Here is a 23820-nt window from a genome sequence, read left to right on the forward strand (position 1 = left end):
ATAATAAATGATCAATAAATCAACCAATAACTCAATCCAAAAAAAATTAAATTAAAAAAAAATTAAAAAATCAATCAATAAATAAAAAATTAAGTTTCTACTCACCGACTGCAGCACCGGGAGCCCTCCAACAGCGTGCTGGAGCCCTCTTTTCCCCCCCCCCCCCCCCCCCCCCCCAGTGTGTGTGTGTGTGTGTGTGTGTCTCTCTCTCTCTCTCTCTCTCTCTCTCTCTCTCTCTCTCTCTCTCTCTCTCTCTCTCTCTGTGTCAGTGTCTCTGTCTCTGTCTGTGTTTCTGACAGCAGGAGGGGGTGTGTGGAGAGGAGAGGAGAGGGGGTGTGTGGAGAGGAGAGGAGAGGGGGTGTGTGGAGAGGAGAGGAGAGGGGGTGTGTGGAGAGGAGAGGAGAGGGGGTGTGTGGAGAGGAGAGGAGAGGAGAGGGGGTGTGTGGAGAGGAGAGGAGAGGAGAGGGGGTGTGTGGAGAGGAGAGGAGAGGAGAGGGGGTGTGTGGAGAAGAGAGGAGAGGAGAGGGGGTGTGTGGAGAAGAGAGGAGAGGAGAGGGGGTGTGTGGAGAAGAGAGGAGAGGAGAGGGGGTGTGTGGAGAAGAGAGGAGAGGAGAGGGGGTGTGTGGAGAGGAGAGGAGAGGGGGTGTGTGGAGAGGAGAGGAGAGGGGGTGTGTGGAGAGGAGAGGAGAGGGGGTGTGTGGAGAGGAGAGGAGAGGGGGTGTGTGGAGAGGAGAGGAGAGGGGGTGTGTGGAGAGGAGAGGAGAGGGGGTGTGTGGAGAGGAGAGGAGAGGGGGTGTGTGGAGAGGAGAGGAGAGGGGGTGTGTGGAGAGGAGAGGAGAGGAGAGGGGGTGTGTGGAGAGGAGAGGGAGAGGGGGTGTGTGGAGAGGAGAAGGGGTGTGTGGAGAGGAGAGGACAGGGGAGGGGGTGTGTGGAGAAGAGAGGAGAGGAGAGGGGGTGTGTGGAGAGGAGAGGGGGTGTGTGGAGAGGAGAGTGGGTGTGTGGAGAGGAGAGGAGAGTGGGTGTGTGGAGAGGAGAGGAGAGTGGGTGTGTGGAGAGGAGAGGAGAGGAGAGTGGGTGTGTGGAGAGGAGAGGAGAGGGGGTGTGTGGAGAGGAGAGGAGAGGGGGTGTGTGGAGAGGAGAGGAGAGGAGAGGGGGTGTGTGGAGAGGAGAGGAGAGGGGGTGTGAGAGAGGAGAGGGGGTGTGTGTGTGGAGAGGAGAGGGGGTGTGTGGAGAGGAGAGGAGAGGAGAGGGAGGCTGAACGGGCCGCGTCGACGAGGGGAAGCCGGGCCGCCGAAGACTTCAGGCGGGGCCCGCCCCCAGCAAGATATGCCGGGCGGGTGGGCCCCGCCGACGACTCGGATGCCTGGCTGCTGCTGAAGACTTCGGGCGGAGCCCGCCCGCAGCAAGATGCCCGTGCCGACATGGAGAGAGGAGGGGGAATGGCTGAACGGAAGGGGGGGAGGAGCGGAAGCTGAACTGGAGCGAGTGGGGGGGGGGGGGGGGAGAGAGCGGGAGCTGAACGGGAAGGGGGGGAGGAGTGGGAGCTGAACAGGAGGGAGGGAGGCCCGAATCCGATCTTTGCCCACTGAGCCCATTCGGCCAGGGCTAGGGGAGGTGTGCTTCGGGCCCCTCCCACGCAGCCCCTGGGGCGAGGAGCTACTGCACATGCGCGCACACATTAGCGTGCATGTGCAGAGGTCCTGGCACTTTTTAGCGCAGGGACCTGGCTCCGCCCCCGACCCCTTGTGCTGCGCCACGCCGAGCACGAAGACGTCATGAGGAGCTCGCAGAATCACAAGGTACGTTTTCGGTGCCCTTTTTATTCCAGATAATCAGCGCACCTTATGGATGTGCGCCGTCCTTAGAGGGCAGAAACTTGGGCTGATAGAGTGGGATGGTTGATGAGCAGTGGCAAACATTTAAGGAGATATTTCATAACTCTCAACAAATATATCCCAATGAGAAGGAAAGGCTGTAAGAGAAGGGATAACCATCCGTGGCTAACTAAGGAAATAAGGGATAGTATCAAATTGAAAACGAGGGCATACAATGTGGCCAAGACTAGTGGGAGGCCAGAGGATTGGGAAACTTTTAAAAGTCATCAAAGAACAACTAAAAAATAATAATAGGGAAGATAGATTATGAAAGTAAACTAGCACGAAATATAAAAACAGATGGTAAGAGTTTCTATAGGTACATAAAAAAGAAGAGTGGCTGAAGTAAATGTTGGTCCCCTAGAGGATGAGACTGGGGAATTAATAATGGGGAACAGGGAAATGGCAGAGACTTTGAACAAATATTTTGTATCGGTCTTCACAGTAGAAGGCACTAAAAACATCCCAATAGGGAAGAATCAAGGGGCTATAGGGAGGGAGGGAGGAACTTAATACAGTCACTATCACTAAAGAAGTAGCACTCGATAAAATAATGGGACTAAAAGCCGTCGGCTCGTTGGTCTAGGGGTATGATTCTCGCTTAGCGATTTAAATAATTAAAATGCGATAGATCCCGTGTTCAAGTCCCGGACGAGCCCTGCCAACTTTTAAGTAAGGGAATGGTAGCATAGTGGTAGTGTTACTGGGCTAGTAATCCAGAGGCCTGAACTCATGATCTGGTGTCAAAAGTTCAAATACCACCATGTCAGCTGGGGAATTTAAATTCAATTAATTTTTTCTAAGGATAAGGGGTAAGCCATTTGGGACCGAGATGCGGAGGAACTTCTTCACCCAGAGAGTGGTGAACCTGTGGAATTCTCTACCACAGAAAGTTGTTGAGGCCAATTCACTAAATATATTCAAAAAGGAGTTAGATGAGGTCCTTACTACTAGGGGGATCAAGGGGTATGGCGAGAAAGCAGGAATGGGGTACTGAAGTTGAATGTTCAGCCATGAACTCATTGAATGGCGGTGCAGGTTAGAGGGGCCGAATGGCCTACTCCTGCACCTATTTTCTATGTTTCTAAATCCCCTGGACCTGATGGCTTGCACCCTAGGGTCTTGAAGAAGTGGCTGCAGAGATAGTGGATACATTGGTTGTAATCTACCATAATTCCCTGAATTCTGGGGAGGTCCCAGTGGATTGGAAAACCGCAAATGTAACGCCCCTATTTAAAAAAGGAGGCACACTGAAAGCAGGAGACTATAGACCAGTTAGCCCAACATCTATCGTTCGGGAAAATGCTGGAGTCCATTATTAAGGAAGCAGTAATAGGACATTTGGAAAAACATAATTCAGTCAAGCAGAGTCAGCATGGTTTTTTAGGGCCCAAATTTCCCCATGAGTTGCACTGTTTTTTGTTTTTGGTGTATCTTTTTGGTTGCAAATATGGCCATTTAATTTGTGTCAGTGTAAGTGAGTTAGTTAGGTTTTTTGTTAGGTCAGTTTTTTTTATCAAAAGGGGGCGTTCCCAGCCACTTACACCATTTATGTCAATTTGGCCAGAAAAAAGTTGTACTAAACTAAGTTAAGGCAGCGTATGTGTCCACTTTTGTCCGCACAGAAAGACATTACTTACAGTTAAGGAATCGGTGCAAGTAACTACATTTAAAGCACCACCAAGCACCAAACAAAGCACAAAAAGTAATAAGCAATTAATTAACAAATAAAATAGAAGAAACCCTGCACCTAAAGCACCAAAATCAATCAGTAAATAACAAAAATAAAAAATAGAACTCCCACCTTAGGGAACGCAGCGAGCCGCCGATGAGGGAGCCCATTCGGCCAGGGCTAAGGACAGCGTGCTTCGGCCCCTCCCACACAGCCTGCAGTGCGCGTTTGCCAAAACTGTTTTCCGCGCTGGGACCTAGCTCCACTCCCCCTATCTTTCTGCTGCGCCATGCCAGCTCCACAGATGGCCCGAGAATCGACCATGATCGGACGGATTTTTTGGGGTGCTGCTTCTGAGGTAAAATGTCGGTAGGGCCAAATTTGGGCCCATGGAAGGGAAATCATGTTTGACAAATTTGCTGGAGTTCTTCGAGGATGTAATGAGCAGGGTGGATAAGGGGGAACCAGTGGATGTGGTGTATTTGGATTTCCAGAAGACATTCGATAAAGTGCCACATAAAAGGTTACTGCACAAGATAAAAGTTCATGGGGTTGGGGGTAATATATTAGTACGGATAGAGGATTGGCTAACTAACAGAAAACAGAGAGTCGGGATAAATGGGTCATTCTCCGGTTGGCAAACGATAACTAGTGGGGTGTTGCAGGGATCGGTACTGGGGCCTCCTCTATTTACAATCTATATTAATGATTTGGAAGATGGAACCGAGTGTAATGTAACTAAGTATGCTGATGATACAAAGATGGGTGGGAAAGCAAATTGTGAGGAGGACACAAATAATTTGCAACGGGTTATAGACAGGCTAAGTGAGTGGGCAAAAATTTGGCAGATGGTGTATAATGTAGGAAAATGTGAGGTTATCCACTTTGGCAGAAAAAATAGAAGAGCAGATTATAATTTAAATGGAGAAAAATTGCAAAGTGCTTCGGTACAGAGGGACCTGGGGGTTCTTGTGCATGAAATGCAAAAAGTTAGTATGCAGGTACAGCAAATAATCAAGGCGGTAAATGGAATGATGGCCTTTATTGCAAGGGGGATAGAGTTTAAAAGCAGAGAAGTCCTGCTACAACTGCACAGGGTATTGGTGAGGCCACTCCTGGAGTACTGCAGTTTTGGTCTCCGTATTTAAGAAAGGATATACTTGCATTGGCGCTGTTCAGAGAAGGTTCACTAGGTTGATTCCAGAGATGAGGGGGTTGACTTATGAAGATAGGTTGGGTCTATACTCATTGGAGTTCAGAAGAATGAGAGGTGATCTTATCGAAACATATAAGATAATGAGAGGGCTGGACAAGATAGATGCAGAGAGTATATATTTCCACTCGTGGGGAAACTAAAACCATGGGTCAGAGTATCAGAATAAGGGGCTGCCCATTTAAAACTGAGTTGAGGGGGAATTTCTTCTCTGAGGGTGTAAATCTGTGGAATTCTCTGCCCCAGAGAGCTGTGGAGGCTGGGTCATTGAATATATTTAAGGCAGAGATAGATCTTTGAGCGATTTAACGGAATATGGTGAGTGGGCAGGGAAGTGGAACTGAGTCCATGATCTTATTAAATGGTGGAGCAGACTCGAGGGACCAAATGGCCTACTCCTGCTCCTATTTCTTGTCTTGAGGGGCAGGGGGGTATGTGGGAGGAAGGCAGATAAATAAACTTTTTTGGTAGGAAAGAAATTTGGAGACAGAAGCTGGATTCTTTGTTTTTCTATCACCATAATAACATATTTGAGAGAGTCAAAAATATATTGGCTGGATTTCAGTTACAGGAATTTTTTAATTGCCAATTTTCTCCTCTCCTGAGGGGGTTGACCCCTTATTGAAGTATGGTTTAGCTAGAGCCAGGTGCCCTTTAGTAACTCGCCCTACGACTACTATTCATGTGTTAGTATTAACTCGCTATTTACCATAGAAGGCATCACAGTTGGACCCCAATCCATTCCTATCCTTGCTGGCACACCCTTAGCAGGGGTCGCTGGATAGCAATCAAGAGTGGGAACCTTGGCTCGTTCTCTAACTCCAGCATAGTGAAGCCAATAATAATAGCACTTCTACAGCTGCCCTGACTGAGATTAGCTAATATAGCACACACAAGCGATCAAAGCTGTGTCCTTTATGGGCAAGTATGGCCTAGCTACTCATTAGATAAGACCACTGATTCACTGGGGGAGCTGGAGCATTTTAATATATGAACTTAATTTAGAAATTAATTTATATGTGTGAAAACACATCATTTAAATGTACATTTCTGTTTGTGTCATCATCACAGCATTGTAATAACCCCGTTGGAAGTATACATGTGGATGTTGGCTATAAGGACGAGATAATCAGCTATAATGGCCTCTTATGGTTGTGTTCCAGGTCATGCCTCTGCTGAATAAGAAAGGAGGGTTTGGCGTTGACCAGACTGCACCACCCCTGATATTTGTGAGCTCATCCTTTTTATTCAGTGGTTTCTCGCCCTTTGATGGGCTGCAGTGTAGCCGATATTGCGTTGGCCTCACAGACAAAAGGTCGCTGGTGGATCCATTTTCTCTCACTCAAAGTTATCTATCTATTGAAGTGAAATAAAGAGCAATTAAGGAATAAGGGAGCCCTTTTGCCAGGAGAATAAATAACAAATAAAAACAGCAAATGCTGGAAGCCTCAGCAGGTCAGGCAGCATTTGCCAGGAAAGTAAACTCTCCTCTGATTGTTCCTCTATAGCAAGTTTAAACATAATGTTTCTGCCCGGGATCGAACTGGGGACCTTTCGTGTGTAAAGCAAACGTGATAACTACTACACTGCGGAAACCTCCCCAATAGAAGGGAGATGACCAGTGAACTCCCTCTGTGCTGATCGAAAATGTGTTGGCCCACCTTAAACAACATCTGTCCCGCACTGAAAGTTCTCAATCCTTCTCCGCTGCCCTATACAGAAATGTCACGGATTACACCACACATACGCACACACCTCCACCGTGTTCACTTCCACATCCTCATGGTGGGGCCACAGGGGCTCCAACTGTCTCCTCGCGATCAGCGAACTCGCCCAGTTTACAAAATTAAACCCGGAACACGTGTCCGGCAAAGGGCAACAGAAGCAAGATAATCTGTAAGCTCGGTCTATCACAGAAAGTATTGGTATTCATGGTGATTACAGCAATTATTAATCGTCTCACAGACCTCAATTATTTTTATGCGATGAATTGATCGAGAATTGAAACCAGGTTAGTGCGCCGGATCTTAACCACTTGACCACCAGGGAACAGTTACGATACATGTAGATATATTTATATACATTTATATATGAACCTGAATATCAATGGCTAGCTACCTAGACTCATGGCACAACAGTTGTGCATCTAACTTTGAGTGAGAAATTGTTCCACAGTGATACCCATTTCATCTTTTGTTCTCTTTTAAACATTAGAAACTGAGATAGGGGAAATAAATAGAGAAATAAAAGCACAGGATATAGACAAGAAGGGGAGGGATGCTGTCTCCACCCAGAGCTGGTGCAGGGACCCCTCTGCTGCGCTCGAGGTGGCCACCCGCAGCCTGGATACACTAACAGGAGAACACCAGCATGTGAACACCAGTAGCAGGTCGGGGCCATAAAAGGAACTCTGGAGCAGTGTGGAGGTCCCGGGAGACTACTCCATGGAGCAGCGCGAGCTGGTGCAAGAGGATGACGGCAGCGAAGAGTGATGTCATAAAGGTCCAGGTCGGTGATTGGAGCATGGGCAGATACATCAGGAGCGGCAAGATCTGGGCGAAGGAGCGGCGAGAGATTGTAGAGGGTTTTGATCGGGGGCCCAGGGGAGGCGTGAGTTCGGGGCCAGGGGCAGCACGGGCCAGCCCACACTGCGATATGTGTGCGCACTAGGTCCGTGCAACAGAGCTGGTCTCCAGTCGACTTGGTTAATCCTTGTCACTGGACCAAGACCTAGCTCTGTCAAGCCCGTGTGATGGCTAGCGTGCAACGGCCAGCACACAATTTTAAAAAATGCACGCACAGGCATCTTCCACCCTTCAAGATGTAGTTCGGGTCCTTCATTGAAACACCTGTGAACTCATCCTTTTTCGGCGTGGAAGCAAATCATCCTCGTTTCGAGGGACTGCCTATGATGATGGTTGTGTGGTCCCATGATGTGCACTGTCGAGGCTCACAAAGAATGACTATTTGGGTGCAGTATTGCCACCCTGGGAGCATCTGTTGCCTCCTTTTGGAGAAGAGAGGAATCGGAGAAAATGAGAAGGCAATTGCATTCATAGAAAGAAAGACTTGCATTTATATAGCCCCTTTCACAACCACCAGACATCTCAAAGTGCTTTACAGCCAACTAAGTACTTTTTGGAAGTGTAGTCACTGTTGTAATGTAGGAAACGTGGCAGTAAATTTGTGCACAGCAAGCTCCCATAAACAGCATCGTGATAGCGATATTCATATAGTGGCTTGCATGTTCTCAGGAGTCCCAAAGCATTTTGGAGTGAAATTATTATTTTTTAGATAAACACAGCAGCCAATTTGTGCACAGCAAGATTCTGCAAAAAGTAATTGAGATAACTGACTAAATAATCTGTTTTTATGGTGTTGGTTGAGGGATAAAAGTTGCTCAGAACACCAGGAACACTCCCCTTCGAACAGTGGCATCGTATTTTTTACATCCTCTTGAATGTGCAGATGGGGCATTGATTTTAACTCCCTCAGAGTGTCGGCCTAGATTATGTCCTTGAACCTATGACTGTGACTCAGACAAGTGCTACCACTGTGCTACGGCTGATGCTTCAGAAAAGAGTGGTTTCACCTACCAGAGAGAGAACACAATACTCTTCTGTTTCACATAAACGGGGCTGTTAATATTCACTCTTCACAAATTTCTTCAGCAGTTTCTTATCCTCTTCAGTCATGTTACTACTAAATGCTTAGGAAACATTTTCAAGTGCTGTAACATTTGGAATCTGCAAATAGATGCACAACAAAAAAAATCATTTCTGAGATACGTAATACTGAACTTAATTGAATTTGAGCTGTTACTGTATCCCATACTAAATCAGGAACCTAAAAAACTCAATGCATAGGGGGGTGATTTTAACCCACCCCGCCCAACCGGAATGGGACAGCAGCGCAGTTAAAATCATCTTCATAAACCTACTACCCCATTCCCACCGGCCGCTGCTTTAACCACACTTTTATTTAGGCGGTCGTGGTTACCATTGAAAAAAGTCGTCCATCTCATGAATACATTCAAGTTGGGATCCTATGATGTCACTAGGACCCAGGCGCATTTTTAACTCGCAAAATTGGCTTCCCGCCCTGTGCCCAACCCGCTAAATAAAACCTAGAGGGAATATTTTTGGAAAACCACTGGAAGCAGTGTTCAAAGGAACGCTCTGGTGCAGGCACTCCAATCATACTCTGCCTGAATGAACACTCAATGATAATAGATGCCATTCTTGCTTCATCATTTTGGATGGAAGAAGAGGAGGATGTAAAGGAGCACCAGCAGCCTCAACAACCAGAAGGGGTAGCCTGTTCGAAGTCAGCAGACTGCTCGTAGAAGGCTGTATCCAGCCCACAAGGTCTATAAGCCAAGGGTCACTTTCATGGATATCTCTAAAGGAGCAGTGCATAAGATGGCCGCACTTCTCCAGTTAGGCTATCACTGATCTCTACAGCTTCTTCCAGCAAGACCTGCTGGGCCAGGGGGAAATGCTTTGTCAGTCATCTGAATCTTGTTTATTTTCCTTCCTCTGCAGAAATATTTCTACTTTCTTATGTTCGACCTCTTGTGGCATGTATTGTGTAGGATAACTTGTGTTCTTCCGCTTTGTGATAGAAAAGAAAGACTTACATTTATATAGCGTCTTTCACGACCACCGGATGTCTCAAAGCACTTTACAGCCAGTTAAGTACTTTTGGAGTGTAATCATTGTTGTAATGTGGGAAATGCGGCAGCCAACTTGCACACACCAAACTCCCACAAACAGCAATGTGATAATGACCAGATAATCTGTTTTTTTGTTATGTTGATTGAGGGATAAATATTGGGCAGGACACCAGGGATAACTCCCCTGCTCTTACAAATAGTGCCATGGGATCTTTTATGTCCACCTGAGAGAGCAGATGAGGCCATGGTTTAACATCTCATCTGAAAGACTGCACCTCCGACAGTGCAGCACTCCCTCATTACTGCACTGGAGTATCAGCCTAGATTTATGTGCTCAAGTTCCGGGAGTGTGCTACCCACTGAGCCACAGCTAACACTAGGGTGACAATAGAATTTTGATTTATTTGGAAATGATGATCATGTTACCAGAATTTACAAGTAATTTGAAAATCTTTATTTCTCTGAGTGACAATATTTAAGTAACGGTCTATTTATGGGTTAATCATTTCCAAAAAGGAACATGAGATTTCCAATCTTTGAAGTCTGCACCTTTCTGCATAGTCATTTCTAAAACACACCTTTAACATAAAGAAATGTTGTAATTTGGGTTTATTACCATCGTAACTATTTTTACAGCATAACTTAAATACAAAACTTTCTACGCCTTTGTTTTAAATTTTATTTATTTCAGGCTAGGCGGAAGGCTTTGCAGGAAGAAATTGATCGGGTATCTGGTAAAACTGGTACTTTAGAGACAAAAGCTCCAGAAATCAAGCCATCGGTAAGTGAAGGCTATTTTTACGGCTAGCATTTAGGCTTACTAGAAGAGATCCTCCTGGAAACCAGTACGGATGGGTATTAATGCAAGAAGTTATGGTTAGCCATGAAATCCTATTTTAAGGTCCAACTTTAGGGTTACAAACCCGATTCAAGAGCTTTCTAAAGCCACTTGTGTTCTGCAGCTATGGTTTTGAAGGTTTATGATAAATCTTTCTCATTGCTTGGCATTTCTTATTTGTACTAATGAATCGCCTTTAATGTTGCTCATAGTAAGTCAGGGGATATGCTGATGCAAAAGGACAGGGGCATTATCCCATTTAATGCACAATGTATTATGCTTCTAAAGTGTAGAACTGTGCGCGTGTGTTGTAATTGCTGTGTATTCTTGAAGATATTGGTCAGGTTATTTACAGGTCAAACTGTCTAAAGTTATAATTTTTAAATAAACTAGCAGATTGGCAAATATTCATATGTTCAATGTGTAGATCAGAAACAGCCAATATCGGGGCCCAGGAGAGGCAACGGTTCGGGGCCCAGGAGAGGCAAGTGCCCAGTGGCAACACGGGCCAGTCCACACTGCGATCTATGGATAGTAGATAGTAGGTCCGTGCAGCAGAGCTTGGTCTCCAGTCGTCTTGGTTAACCCTTGCCACTGGATCAAGACCTAGCTCTGTCAAGTCCTGGTGTGCAATGGCCACCCCACGTTAAATGAATCCATGCACAGGCATCTTCCACCCTTTAGTATGTAGTTCGGGACCTAGATTGTCAGATCCCTCATTGTCATCTATTTTTGGTGTGGAAGCAGGCCATCCTTGATACGAGGGACTGCCTAATACTAATACTAATATTGGGACAAAAATTGCGGCCTCGCCGGGTGCGTTCGAAGTGCGCATGCACACAGTGAGGCTTCGCAAATGCCGGTTCTCGGCATGCATTGTGCATGTGCCGAGAACTGGCTTTTTGACGGATCGCGCGCATCCCCAGGAGAAGGACATCTTTGGGACAGAGATTGGGCTATTTGCCTAAATCTTGTCCTTCAAACTCTTACGCCTGTTAAAAGCGTATAGCCTACTTTTACCAGCATAAGCGTTTTTAAACTTAGAAAAATTAAATATAATATTTATATTTTAAAACCCTGTCCATTAAGGTAAGTTTATTTTTTAACCCTATTAAATAAAACACTTTTTTATTTTTATTTTTTTTTTCTAAAAAATGTAATTACATTCAATTTCAATAAATTTTAAATGTGAGGTGTTTTATTTATTGATTGTGCTGTGTCTTGTTTTGGGGGGGGTTCTCATTGATAGTAATGGGAGTTCCGTACAAATGAAGTTCCCATAATTATCAATGAGAATATTATATAATGATTGGTGGTCCATGTCCAAGTGATTCCAGGATATGATTACATCTGGAAAATCATATGGCTCCTTCAGATACTGTTCGAGCAGCTCTGGAAGATATACAGGCCAAAGCCCCTGCAATTCCCCCCCCCCCCACCCCCCTCCGGCTCCTCCTGGAAGCACAAAAATTGAGCAGACACCAGAGGTCCCTTTGAGGACCATTGTTCCGGCTGTACACCTCCGGCACAAATGGGTGGAGCGTTCATGCTGTGCGCTCTGCAGTTTTGTACGTGAAGATTGCAAACCGGGTCTTGCATTGGTGTGGGACCCCAATTTGCATCTTTAAGGAGCCTTGTACCCAAAGCGTACAGGTGTGTTGCTCGCCGATTAACAGACTTGCCTGAAAATTACATTGACTGCTCCACTGACGTCCAGGATTGCCAAAGTGCCCCCTCCCCCATCCCCATCCCCTAATTTTCAACTACTGGGCACTGGTTATTCAGGTGCATAATAGGCAGCCACCAGCTGAAAATCTAGAGAGTCAGATGATGCCTAGAGTCTGCAACTACATTTTGCACTTGACAAAATTAAATGGAAATGTTATCATACTTTTTTTATCATTGTAAATTACTAACAGAAATTACGACTTGTGAACAGGAAGTGCAACAAGATTTTTTTATATAGATATTTTTGCATCTTCAATAACATCTGGGTGAAATTGCCTGATCAAAATCCAGTCTGTTTGTAGTTCACCGCTCTTTTGTAGAATATACATAGAATATTGTTTGCGAATACAGTAATACTTAATCCCACAACTGGAGAAACACAGTTTGGCTAAAAATATGATCATAGCAATGTATTTATTTTGCATTTCAACTTGGGGCCATTGCTTATGTTTTTGAACAAGGTAAAGATCACTTGTATTGGGTTTTTCAACAAGACAAAATGCTCTTTAGCCTCTGAGTGCAACATGTGCTAAAGTCCTGGCCTCCTGCTGTTCCACATCCATCCTATATCTCCCCTCGGAGCACGGCTGTGGAGCTGAGGCTAGGGAAATGAAAGAGAAAAAGTAAATTCAATAAATAAAAAGGCCTGCAGCCAGCAAGCGATACAAACATACAGGCCCCGAGATTAAATTGGAGGCTCGGGTGGGCGCGAGCTGTTTTGCGGCCAGGAAATACAGAACATGGTTTCCCTCGGGGCCCTATCAGATTTAACAGCCCGACTTGATTAACATTTTTTGTCTTTGTTTCCAGGCCGCAGCCAACGGATTGAAAGACTGGCCGGCTGACAGGCGGGAAGGCCTGAGCCACCAGGCCACAGCTGGGGAGGTAGAGATTGTGACTGGAGGGTTGGAGACATTGAGTGTGGGGGGGGGGAGGTGTGGAGAGAGGGAGCGGAAAGGCTGGAGAGGGATGGGGGAGGTGGGGAGAGAGAAAGAGATTGAAGGTGTCCGGGGTGGGGGGAGAGATTGGAAAGGGTTGGACTAGTGGGAGATCGTGGCTTTAGTTGGTGTGCGATCGCGGGTGAGCAGGTAGGCTGCATCTAGCAGCTAAGTGGAAGGCACTTGCTTGCTGGATTCAGCAGTCCTCACCTCTCTTTAGCTATCAGGTTTCCCGAGGAGACCCGCAGAAACTTTCTCTTTGTCAGAATGTACCATAATTCCCCAAGAATCTAAACCTTGTTTATATCTTGGTATCTCTTATCCTAGTGTGCCTTCTTGCTTATGCATGTGGCACCAGTAGTATTTGAGAGAATACTACCACATTGTTCCTTCCCTTGCCCTTTCATCCTAGCTGCTTAAAATTACTTTGAAGGACTGTTGGGTTATATTTGCATATGTCATTGGGTTCAGTGTGGATTAGAGTAACTGGTTCCTCACTCTCTGCCCTTAATATCATGCACCCAGGTGGTACCTTGTAGTCATGTCTGCATATCTTCCTGCCTACCGATCGAAGGATCAAATTTCCCAAAACAATTCCTGATTTTTTTTTTTTTCCCCTGGTATCATCGAAACTTACAGCACAGATGGAGACCATTCGGCCCGTCGTGCCTGCACTGGCTCTTTGAAAGAGCAGCCGTGCTTAGTCCCACATCCTGCTTTTTGTCCGTAACCCTGTAGGTTCCTCATCCTCAAGTACCTGTCCAACTCCCTTTTAAAATTATTTATGGAATCGACTTCCACCACCTTTTCAGGTAGAGCATTCCCGATCACGACAACTGACTGCGTGAAAAATATTTCTCTTCATTCCCCCCCCTCCTCTCCCCTCTAGATTTTTTGCCAATGATTTTGAATCTATGACCCCTGGTTATTGACCCACTTGCCAGAGGGAATAGTTTTTCTCAATCTACTATTATCAAAAACTCTTGAAAATCTCTTGGGTCACCAAGGAGAACAGTCCTAACTTTTCCAACCTCTCCTCATAACTGAAGTCCCTCATTCCTAGTAACATGCTGGCAAATCTCTTCTGTACCCTTTCTAAGGCTTTTACATCTTTCCTGAAGTGTGATGCCCAGAACTGTCTACAATACTCCAACTGAGGCCTAACCAGTGATTTATAAAGTTCTGGCATGATCTCCTTGCTTTTATATTCTATTCCTCTACTTATAAACCCAATTAACCCATATGCTTTCTTGACCATCTTATCAACTTGCTGTGCCACTTTAAGGACTTGTGTATATGGACACCAAGGTCTTTCTGCTCATCTACACTTTTCAAAACCTTGCCATTTATACTGTCTTTCCATATTAATCCTCCCAAAGTGCATCGCTTCATACTTCTCCACATTGAACTCCATCTGCCATGCTTCTGCCCATTAAACCCTCCTGTCTGTCATCCTGAAGCCTATAACTATCCTCATCACTATCTACTAATTTGCCAAGTTTCATATCATCTGCAAACTTTATAATGCTGCTCCCTACACCCGAGTCTAGGTCGTTTCTAAAGATTATAGAAACATAGAAAATAGGTGCAGGAGCAGGCCATTCAGCCCTTCTAGCCTGCACCGCCATTCATTGAGTTCATGGCTGAACATGAAACTTCAGTACCCCATTCCTGCTTTCTCGCCATACCCCTTGATCCCCCGAGTAGTAATGACTTCATCTAACTCCCTTTTGAATATATTTAGTGAATTGGCCTCAACAACTTTCTGTGGTAGAGAATTCCACAGGTTCACCACTCTGGGTGAAGAAGTTTCTCCTCATCTCGGTCCTAAATGGCTTACCCCTTATCCTTAGACTGTGACCCCTGGTTCTGGACTTCCCCAACATTGGGAACATTCTTCCTGCATCTAACCTGTCTAAACCCGTCAGAATTTTAAACGAGTAATGGATCCAAAACTGATGTTTGGGGAACACCAATGCAAACTACCTCAGTCTGAAAACATCCATCCAACACCATCCTTTGCTTCCCATCACTGAGCCAATTTCATATCCATACTGCACTTTCCCCTTACCTCATCAAAGAATTCAATCAAGTTAGTCAGACACAATATTTCTTTAGCAAATCCATGCTGGCTGTCCTTGATTAACCCATGCCTTTCCAAATGAAAGTTTATCTCATCCCTGATAATGGTTTCCAATAACTTCCCTACCACCGATGTTAGGCTGACTGGCCTTTAGTTTCCCGGTTTATCCCTCTCCCGCTTCTTCATTTGTGGTACGACATTAGTAACCCTCCCGTCCTCAGGCACTACTCCCATATTCAATGAGGATTGAAAGATTTGGTCTATAATAGGCCCAGCTTTTTCCCTAGCTAACCGCTTACAATTTATGGGGGCGAAATTGGGGGTGGTAACCTTGGTGAGATGGGACTTCCTGCACCCGGGGCGCTATTGATTTTGCGCTTCCGATAGCTTCCGCGCAATTTTGCGGGAGCCGGTAGCGTGCCCGCCCACCCCACACCATCCTGACCAAGAAATGGTTTGCATCCCATTAGCGCTAACAAGAGTCGCAAACTATGCAAATTTCTCCCCCACATGTTTATGAAATGTTTCAGGGTTCAATTTAATGTTGCTTGCTAACCTTTTCTCGTAACCTCTTTGCCTCCTGTATTAACTTTTTCAATTCCCTCCTGTACTTTTCATAATCTTCCTGGTTATTAACTGAATCTTGCTCCTGACATTTGTCATAACCCTCCCTTTTCTGTTATTTTAACTTTTATTTCCTTTGTCATCCAGGGTGCATTAGCTTTGGGTGCTCTACCTTTTCCCTTCAATGGAATATGCCTAGTTTGTACCTGAACTATCTCTTCCCTGAATGCCCTCCATTGCTCCGTCACTGCTTTACTCTGCAATCGCCTTTTCCAATCTACCTGTGGTACATTCTTTTTTTAAATCACTGAAATTAGCTCTTCCCCAGTTGAGCATTTGTATCGTTCATGCTTTCTGGTCTATTTCCATAATTACTCTAAACCAAATTATGTTGTGGTCACTGTTGGCTGGATGATCTTTGACTGTAACACACTCCACTTGCTCTACTTCATTTCCAGAATGAGATCCAACACTGCTTCCTTCCTTGTTGGTGTAAAGTCCTGTCCCCTCAGTACAGATTCACACGAGGCATGTAGTGAAGTCGAGGTCACTCTGAACCTGCACCTTTATTTCACAGCTCTGGAATGCTGCACTTGCCTGAGACCTGTCCTTATATACCTGTCTCTTGCAAGTGCACCCCTGGTGGTAAGGTATGCTGGTGGTTACAGGTCATAGCTTATTACAATCATGTATAGTATGTTAGGATACAATTATATATAATGTAAGATACATGACATCACCCTCCCCCAAGGTCTTATTGTCTTTATACGTTCAGTCTCTCAGGTGGTCTACGCTCTCGCGTGGAGTGTCTGAGTTGTGATTCAGTTGTTTGCCTTGGTGTCTGTTTTTCTTTGGGTGTGGTTGCTGGTATCTCGCCTGGGCTGTCTGTTTCGATTGGTGTGATTGTTGTTGACTCACCTGGGCTGTCTGTTGGGATTGCCCTTTCCTCAGGTTATTCCCTCTGTCTGTCCACCAGGTGTGGTGCGAGTTCCACATTGTAGTCTGCCTCTGGTTCCGCGGTGTTGTTGGTAAATCTGCTTTTGACTTGGTCTACATGCCTCCGGCAGGTTTTGCCATTGTCCATTTCTACTGCCAGTAGCCTGTTTCCTTCCTTGCCTGTTACTGTCCCTGCAAGCCATTTAGGACCCTGCCATAGTTTAGTACAAACACTTTGTCCCCTATCTCATTCCATCTCCCCCTCAAATTTCTGTCATGGTACTCAGTCAGCTTACGGCGCTTTGCCTCAACGATTTCGTGCATGTCTGGGAGGATTAATGAGAGCCTTGTTTTTAAAGTCCTTTTCATCAACAGTTGCGCGGGGGGATCCCAGTCAGTGAGTGCGGACAAGATCTGTATGTCAGCAGCAGTCGCGACAGGCGACCCTGCAGAGTGGGACCTTGGATTTTTAGCATGCCTTGTTTAATGATTTGCACTGCTCTCTCCACCTGGCCGTTGGAGGCCGGCTTGAACGGTGCCGTCTTGACGTGATTTATGCCGTGGTCAATTATAAAGTCTTGGAATTCTGCGCTGGTGAAGCACGGACCATTGTCAGGGATTCCGTGCGTTGCAAACATGGTTGCGAGGCTCTCCACAGTGGTGGAGGTTGTGCTCGAGTTTAAAATGGTGCATTCGATCCACTTTGAAAATGCATCTACAATTACGAGGAACATTTTGCCCATGAATGGGCCCGCATAGTCTACGTGCACCCGTGACCACGGTTTGGTAGGCCAGGGGCTCAGTGGAGCCTCCCTGGGGGCATTGCTGAGTTGGGCACAAATGGTGCACCTTCGGACGCAGAGCTCCAAGTCCGCGTCAATACCAGGCCACCAGATGTGGGATCTGGCTCTCGCCTTCATGAGAACGATCCCCGGGTGCTCGCGGTGGAGCTCCCGGACAAATGCCTCTCTGCCTCGCAGAGGCATGACTACTCAGCTGCCCCACATCAGGCAGTAGTGATAGCTCATGCATGCGCTGTGAAAGGGTTTTAATTCCTCGGGGCAGGCATCGCGAGCCTCTGCCCAGTCACCGGTTAGGACATATCTTTTTACTAAGGATAACGTGGGGTCGCTGGCCGTCCAGGCTCTAATTTGGCGAGCTGTGGACTCAAAGGCATTGATTGCCATGACTATCTCACAGTCCTGTTCGTCAGACCCTTCCGTGGTCGCCAGGGGTAGCCCGCTGAGCGCGTCGGCACAGTTGTCTGTGCCTTATTGTGTAGTCGTAGGACGCCAGCATGAGTGCCCACCGTTGAATTCGCGCCGAGGCGTTGGCGTTTATTGTCTTGCTCTCGGATAGGAGGGACGTGAGGGGCTTGTGGTCGGTTTCTAACGCGAACTTGGCCCCGAAAAGGTATTGGTGCATCTTTTTGACACCGTACACGCATGCGAGCGCCTCCTTCTCAACCATTCCGTACCCGCGCTCCGCCCACAAAAGTGAACTGGAGGCATAAGCTATGGGTTGTAATTTGCCCGCACTATTGACATGTTGCAAAACGCACCCGACCCCATACGCTGACGCATCGTATGTGAGAACTAGCTTTTTACCTGGGTCAAAGAAAGTCAAAACACTGTTGGAACACAGAAGGTTGCGTGCCTTCTTGAAGGCGCGTTCCTGGGCATCCCCCCCAAAACCAATCGCACCCCTTCCTGAGTAGCACGTGGAGAGGCTCCAGCAGTGTGCTTAAGTTCTGCATAAAGTTCCCAAAGTAATTGAGTAGCCCGAGAAAGGCGCGCAGTTCTGAGACATTCCGGGTCCTGGGTGCCAGGCGAATTGCTTCTGTTTTGGACTCTGTTGAGCAGATTCCATCAGCGGCAATCCTTCTGCCCAAAAACTCAACCTCGGGTGCGAGAAACAGGCACTTGGATTTCTTGATTCGTAGGCCTACCCGATCCAACCACTTTAGTACTTCCTCCAAATTACGGAGATGGGAGTCGGTGTCCCTGCCCGTGATAAGCGTGTCGTCTTGAAATACAACCGTCCCTGGGATGGACTTGAGCAGACTCTCAGTTTGTAGTTGATTGCTCGCATTATGGGTTGATGAGGTGTGAACGGCCGTTCCTGTGGCCCTTGATGGCTTCTGCCTGCTGTCGAGAGCCCGTTCTCCCGGTTTTGTCTGTGTGTGGGGGTAGCAGCTTGTTTCGTGCTGTGAACTTCTTGTTCCGATATTTCGTTAGTTGTCGTACATGCATTGTAAATCAACCTCGTTTCTTCTTCCCCAACCAAGAATGTCTGTGCAACCAGTGCTGCTGCCTCTAAGGTCAGGTTCTTGGTCTCTAATGAGCTTTCGGAATATGCCTGCGTGGCCTATTCCTTCAACGAAAAAGTCTCTCAGCATTTCTCTCCTCAGTTCATCGGAGAACTCACATAAACTAGCCAACCTCCGAAGTTCCACCACGAAGTCGGGTATGCTCTGGCCCACACAGCGTCTGTAGTTGTAGAACCTGTGTCTGGCCATATGTAGGCTGCTCGCTGGCTTCAGGTGGTCTCTTACCAGTGTGCTCAATTCTTCAAGCGACTTGCTTGCTGGTTTCTCGGGTGCCAACAGATCCTTCATTAAAGCGTATGTTTTCGAGTCACAGCTGGTCAAGAGATGGGCTCTTCTCTTGTCTGCCTTATCGTCGCCCAACCAGTCTTTGGTTACAAAGCTTTGCTGGAGCCTTTCTATAAAGTCCTCCCAATTGTCTCCCACATTGTACTTTTCATCTGATCCATTGTTCGCCATTCTGTGGATTCTGTAATCCCGTAACTTGTCGCCACTGTAAAGTCCTGTCCCCTCAGTACAGATTCACACGAGGCATGTAGTGAAGTCAAGGTCACTCTGGACCTGCACCTTTATTTCACAGCTCTGGAATGCTGCACTTACCTGAGACCTGCCCTTATATACCTGTCTCTTGCAAGTGCACCCCCGGTGGTAAGGTATGCTGGTGGTTACAGGTCATATCTTATTAGTCATGTATAGCATGTTAGGATACAGTTATATCTAATGTAAGATACATGACAGTTGGACTGGAGACATATTGATTGAGAAAGTTTCCCTGTACACGTATCAGAAATTCCTCTCCTTGGCTGCCTTTAGCACCGTTTTTCCCTAGTCTTTATTGGGTCTTCCTCCCCTCCAGTGGCTACTGAAAAAAACCCTTGGGACGAGAAATGTGAGTGCGGCCATTTTTTGGTGGTGCAGAATATGTATGGTTAGGCCCGAGGCTCCGCGGCACAGCACGGAGAAGCCGCTGGCGGGAGCAGTGCAAGATCAGGTCACTGCTAGCGTCGCAGAGACCCTCCGGTATGTGGGTCGGACCAGGGCTCGCGGGGCCCGGAGTCTGGGACATCGGAGGGAAGAATGTTTTGATTCATCACAAATTGTTGTTCTCTACAAACTTAAAATGTTCTGCCTACAATTTCCTCAAAAACATAAGCGTTGAGAATAGTAGCGGCCCCAAGACGCTCTACTGGTAACTGCAGCCGGTTGGAAGCAATACTATTAATAACTGCCCCTCATTTCCCACTTTCAGCCAATTCATTTTCTAATTTACAGCTTGACCATAATCAGGCGCCATATGAGCGATCTTATCAGATACTTGTATACTTTTTATCAAATACTTGTATACTTTTTATCAACCTGACCGATTAATATTAACCACATTTACCAACTATTCGTTTAGAATGACCTTTATTTTGGGACATTGAATTGGCTTTGATTTTACTGTCTTTACTCTCAGTAGGTGTTTTGTATTCATTATTCTGATTCTATTTTCACACTACAGATGTCAAACGAACCGTGTTTAATTCCATATTCTGACCTTATGAAAAGCTATTTCCATGTGCCTAAAGAGCTTTGTAAAAACTTCCACTGCAGCACCCGCTTAATTCTGCCTTCCTTTATTGAGTAATTATTGATACATTCTATCTGGGTTTAATACTTCCAGCTTTTTTTAAATGTGTCTCTTAACAGATGATAACGAACATAATTATAGCTGTTTGCAGTTTCCTATCGGAGCTATAGAAACAAATACAATGAAAGCATACTAGCAATAAATAAATGTGCCGGTATAATCTACATAAGCAGGTTGATCTGCAAACCTATGCTTTTAATCAGTGTGAATGCTGTTACCTTGAATAGATTTGTGCATATTACTATATTCTGCCACCATTGCGATTGAGACTTCATCTTGCTGGTACTGCAAATTTTGATCTGTGGTTGTAATGTATTTGCTTCATGGGTTCTTTGCTTAAGAATTCCTAGCAACACATTGCTATTAAGAACTATATTTGGTTTATTAGCAAAGATTTAACAATCACGCTACACATTACCAGTTCATCCACCAGGCTCACAACCATCGTAGATCCCTTGAACCCAACTGGCTGGGGTTTTATTGACTCTTGTGAACATCACGTGACTGGCTAAGCCACTCACAATGCAACAGCTCTATAAACCTGTGAGCATACTCACAGGTGCATACGTTACAGTGGTGAAATCTGTGAGAAAGCAGGAGGCCTGGAAATGAGAGAGGGGCCTGGTACTAAGGCCTTCAAGTGAGTGCGAAACTAGCATTGGACTGCAAAGGAGGGAGCTAAATGGTTGGAGCTGGGCAGGGAGCGAAGAAGCAAGCCGGCTCTGGGATGGAGCAAGCCTGGACTTGGGTAGAAAAAAATCATGCAGAATAAAACCAGGCATTCAGCCCATCAAATCTATGCTGATGCTTTTCTCCACATCCCATTCCTGTTCACTTCCCATATACTATTTGAATATTCCTCATTTTCTTGCAACAATCTACAATTGATCCCATTGTGCCCGTTGATTTGGGCACAACATTCATGTTGGGAGGACCAATTTTCCGAGTGCGATCTCGCACACACGATTCGCACCTGCCTAACACAGGTGTTGGGCCCCTTGCATATGCTAAACAGAGGCCTAATGCCTGTACTGGGATCCAGCTGCTACATTCAGCAGAAACTGGGCATGTTGCGCTCAGTTATTCTGGATATACTGTGACCTCTTCCGCTGTCCTGGAAAGAAAGGCACGTTTCGTTTTTTTTTTAAATGGACCTTAATGTGGAGCCAAGAGTGCACAGATTTCGAGACTGTCACCTGATTAGCATCTGCAGCTCACATTATGTAGATGTGGCTCAAGGCCCAATTTTAAACATGCCTTGGCTCTCCGTCATTGAGCACACACTCCAGTTGTGCTGCCCACTTTTTGCCGGTCTTCGGCGTGGGACCAATTTCTTTGCCCACAACATGTTACAGTTCAGAAGCAGCCTATTCAGCCCATTGTGCCTGCACCAGGGCTCTGCCAGAGCTAACAACTTCGTTCCGTTTCCCCAGCACTTTTAAACTTTTCTCAGATATTTGTTACTTTTCTTTTAAAAGCTATGATGGATTCTGCTTGTACCGCTGTTTCTGGTAGGGTATTTCATAATCCTAACAATCCTTGTTTTTAAAAAAAAAAAATTCTCCTAGCCTCTTTGTTCTTTTGGTAATCTGAAATTCATGCCTTCCACAACATGACTCATTGATCAGTGGAAATATTTGTTTTACATTTACCTCATCAAAACCCATCAGTTATGAACAACCCCATCAGATCTCCTCTTAAACAATAATCAAAATACTGCAGGTGTTGAAAATCTGAAACAAAACTGAAAATGATTTGGAAACACTTAGGCGTCAATCAGCTCCTTTTGGAGAGAACAGACCGGTTAATAGGGCCGGTGTTAACCCCTCCTCCTCCCGGTGGGAACAGTGGGGGGGGGAGGGGGGGCCCTCCCGGTGGGGAACCGTGGGGGGGGGGGGCCCTCCATCTGGTGGGAACTGGGAGTGGGGGTTAACAAGCCGGAGGGGATGTCACGCCACGTCTCCTCCCCCAACAATTTTAACTTGCCCAATTTCAGACACTGGTAGGCCGCCTGCCCCAAATAACCAAGACCTAACTTAAATGGCATTGTCGCGTCCTGATGACACCGGGCACAAGCTATTTTAACTGTGGGCCAACTAATGACCGCACAGTCACAGGTAAAGCTAAAGCTGGCGGCAGCAAGGATGGCGTCACCCCCATCAGCTTCATGCGAGAGTCCGTGCCAGAATATGTTAAGTCTGGGAGTGAAAATATCCCGGACCTTGGAGAGGGAAGGGGCGTGGGTGATCCACCTTCCGCTTCAAAAGTAGTAATCTCAGGATTGCTACCAGTGCCACGTGCTAGTCAGTAGGAATCGCAGGATAGCTCGGATGAATACATGGCTTGAGAAATGGTGCAGAAGGGAGGGATTCAAATTCCTGGGACATTGGAACCGGTTCTGGGGGAGGTGGGACCAGTACAAACCGGATGGTCTGCACATGGGCAGGATCGGAACCAATGTCCTAGGTGGAGTGTTTGCTAGTGCTGTTGGGGAGGAGTTAAACTAATATGGCAGGGGGATGGGAACCTATGCAGGGAGACAGAGGGAAATAGAAGGGGGGCAGAAGCAAAAGATAGAAAGAAGAATAGTAAAAGTGGAGGACAGAGAAACGCAAGGCAAAAAGCAAAAAGGGCCACATTACAGCAAGATTCAAAAGGGGCAAAGTGTGTTAAGACAAGCCTGAGGGCTCTGTGCCTCAATGTGAGGAGTATTCGGAATAAGGTGGATGAATTAACTGCGCAGATAGCAGTTAACGGATACGATGTGATTGGCAATCACAGAGACATGGCTCCAGGGTGACCAAGGCTGGGAACTCAACATCCAAGGGTATTCAGCATTTAGGAAGGATAGACAGAAAGGAAAAGGAGGCGTGGTGGCGTTGCTGGTTAAAGAGGTAATCAATGCAATTGTAAGGAAGGACATTAGCCTGGATGATGTGGAGCTGCGGAATTCCAAAGGGCAGAAAATGCTAGTGGGAGTTGTGTATAAACCACCAAATAGTAGTAGTGAGGTTGGGGACCGCATCAAATAACAAATAAGGGGTGTGTGCAATAAAGGTACAGCAGTAATCATGGGCGACTATAATCTACATATAGATTGGGCTAATCTAACTGGTAGCAATGCGGTGGAGGAGGATTTCCTGGAGTGTATTGGGGATGGTTTTCTATACCAATATGTCGAGGAACCAACCAGGGAGCTGGCCATCCTAGACTGGGTGATGTGTAATGAGAAGGGATTAATTAGCAATCTTGTTGTGCGAGGCCCTTTGGGGAAAAGTGACCATAATATGGTAGAATTCCTTATTAAGATGGAGAGTGACAAAGTTAATTCGGAAACTAGGGT

General features: G+C 46.2%; 1 protein-coding gene across 8 annotated transcripts in view; it reads left to right on the plus strand.

Annotated features, from left to right (window-relative positions):
- Positions 1–23820, plus strand: part of LOC139281033 (lysine-rich nucleolar protein 1-like) — a 47686-nt gene that overhangs the window by 18521 nt on the left and 5345 nt on the right. For 2 of the 8 annotated variants that reach the window (XM_070900912.1, XM_070900907.1), the window contains 3 exons: positions 5923–5988; positions 10126–10215; positions 12811–12885. The exons of 1 other annotated variant lie outside the window; for it this stretch is intronic. In XM_070900912.1, the coding sequence (XP_070757013.1) occupies positions 5923–5988; positions 10126–10215; positions 12811–12885 (231 nt within the window). 5 more of the 8 variants (XM_070900908.1, XM_070900909.1, XM_070900914.1 and 2 more) reach the window with 5 other exon arrangements.

This window comes from Pristiophorus japonicus, chromosome 15 (genome assembly GCF_044704955.1).
Source record: "Pristiophorus japonicus isolate sPriJap1 chromosome 15, sPriJap1.hap1, whole genome shotgun sequence".
NCBI classification, from domain to species: Eukaryota; Metazoa; Chordata; class Chondrichthyes; family Pristiophoridae; genus Pristiophorus; species Pristiophorus japonicus.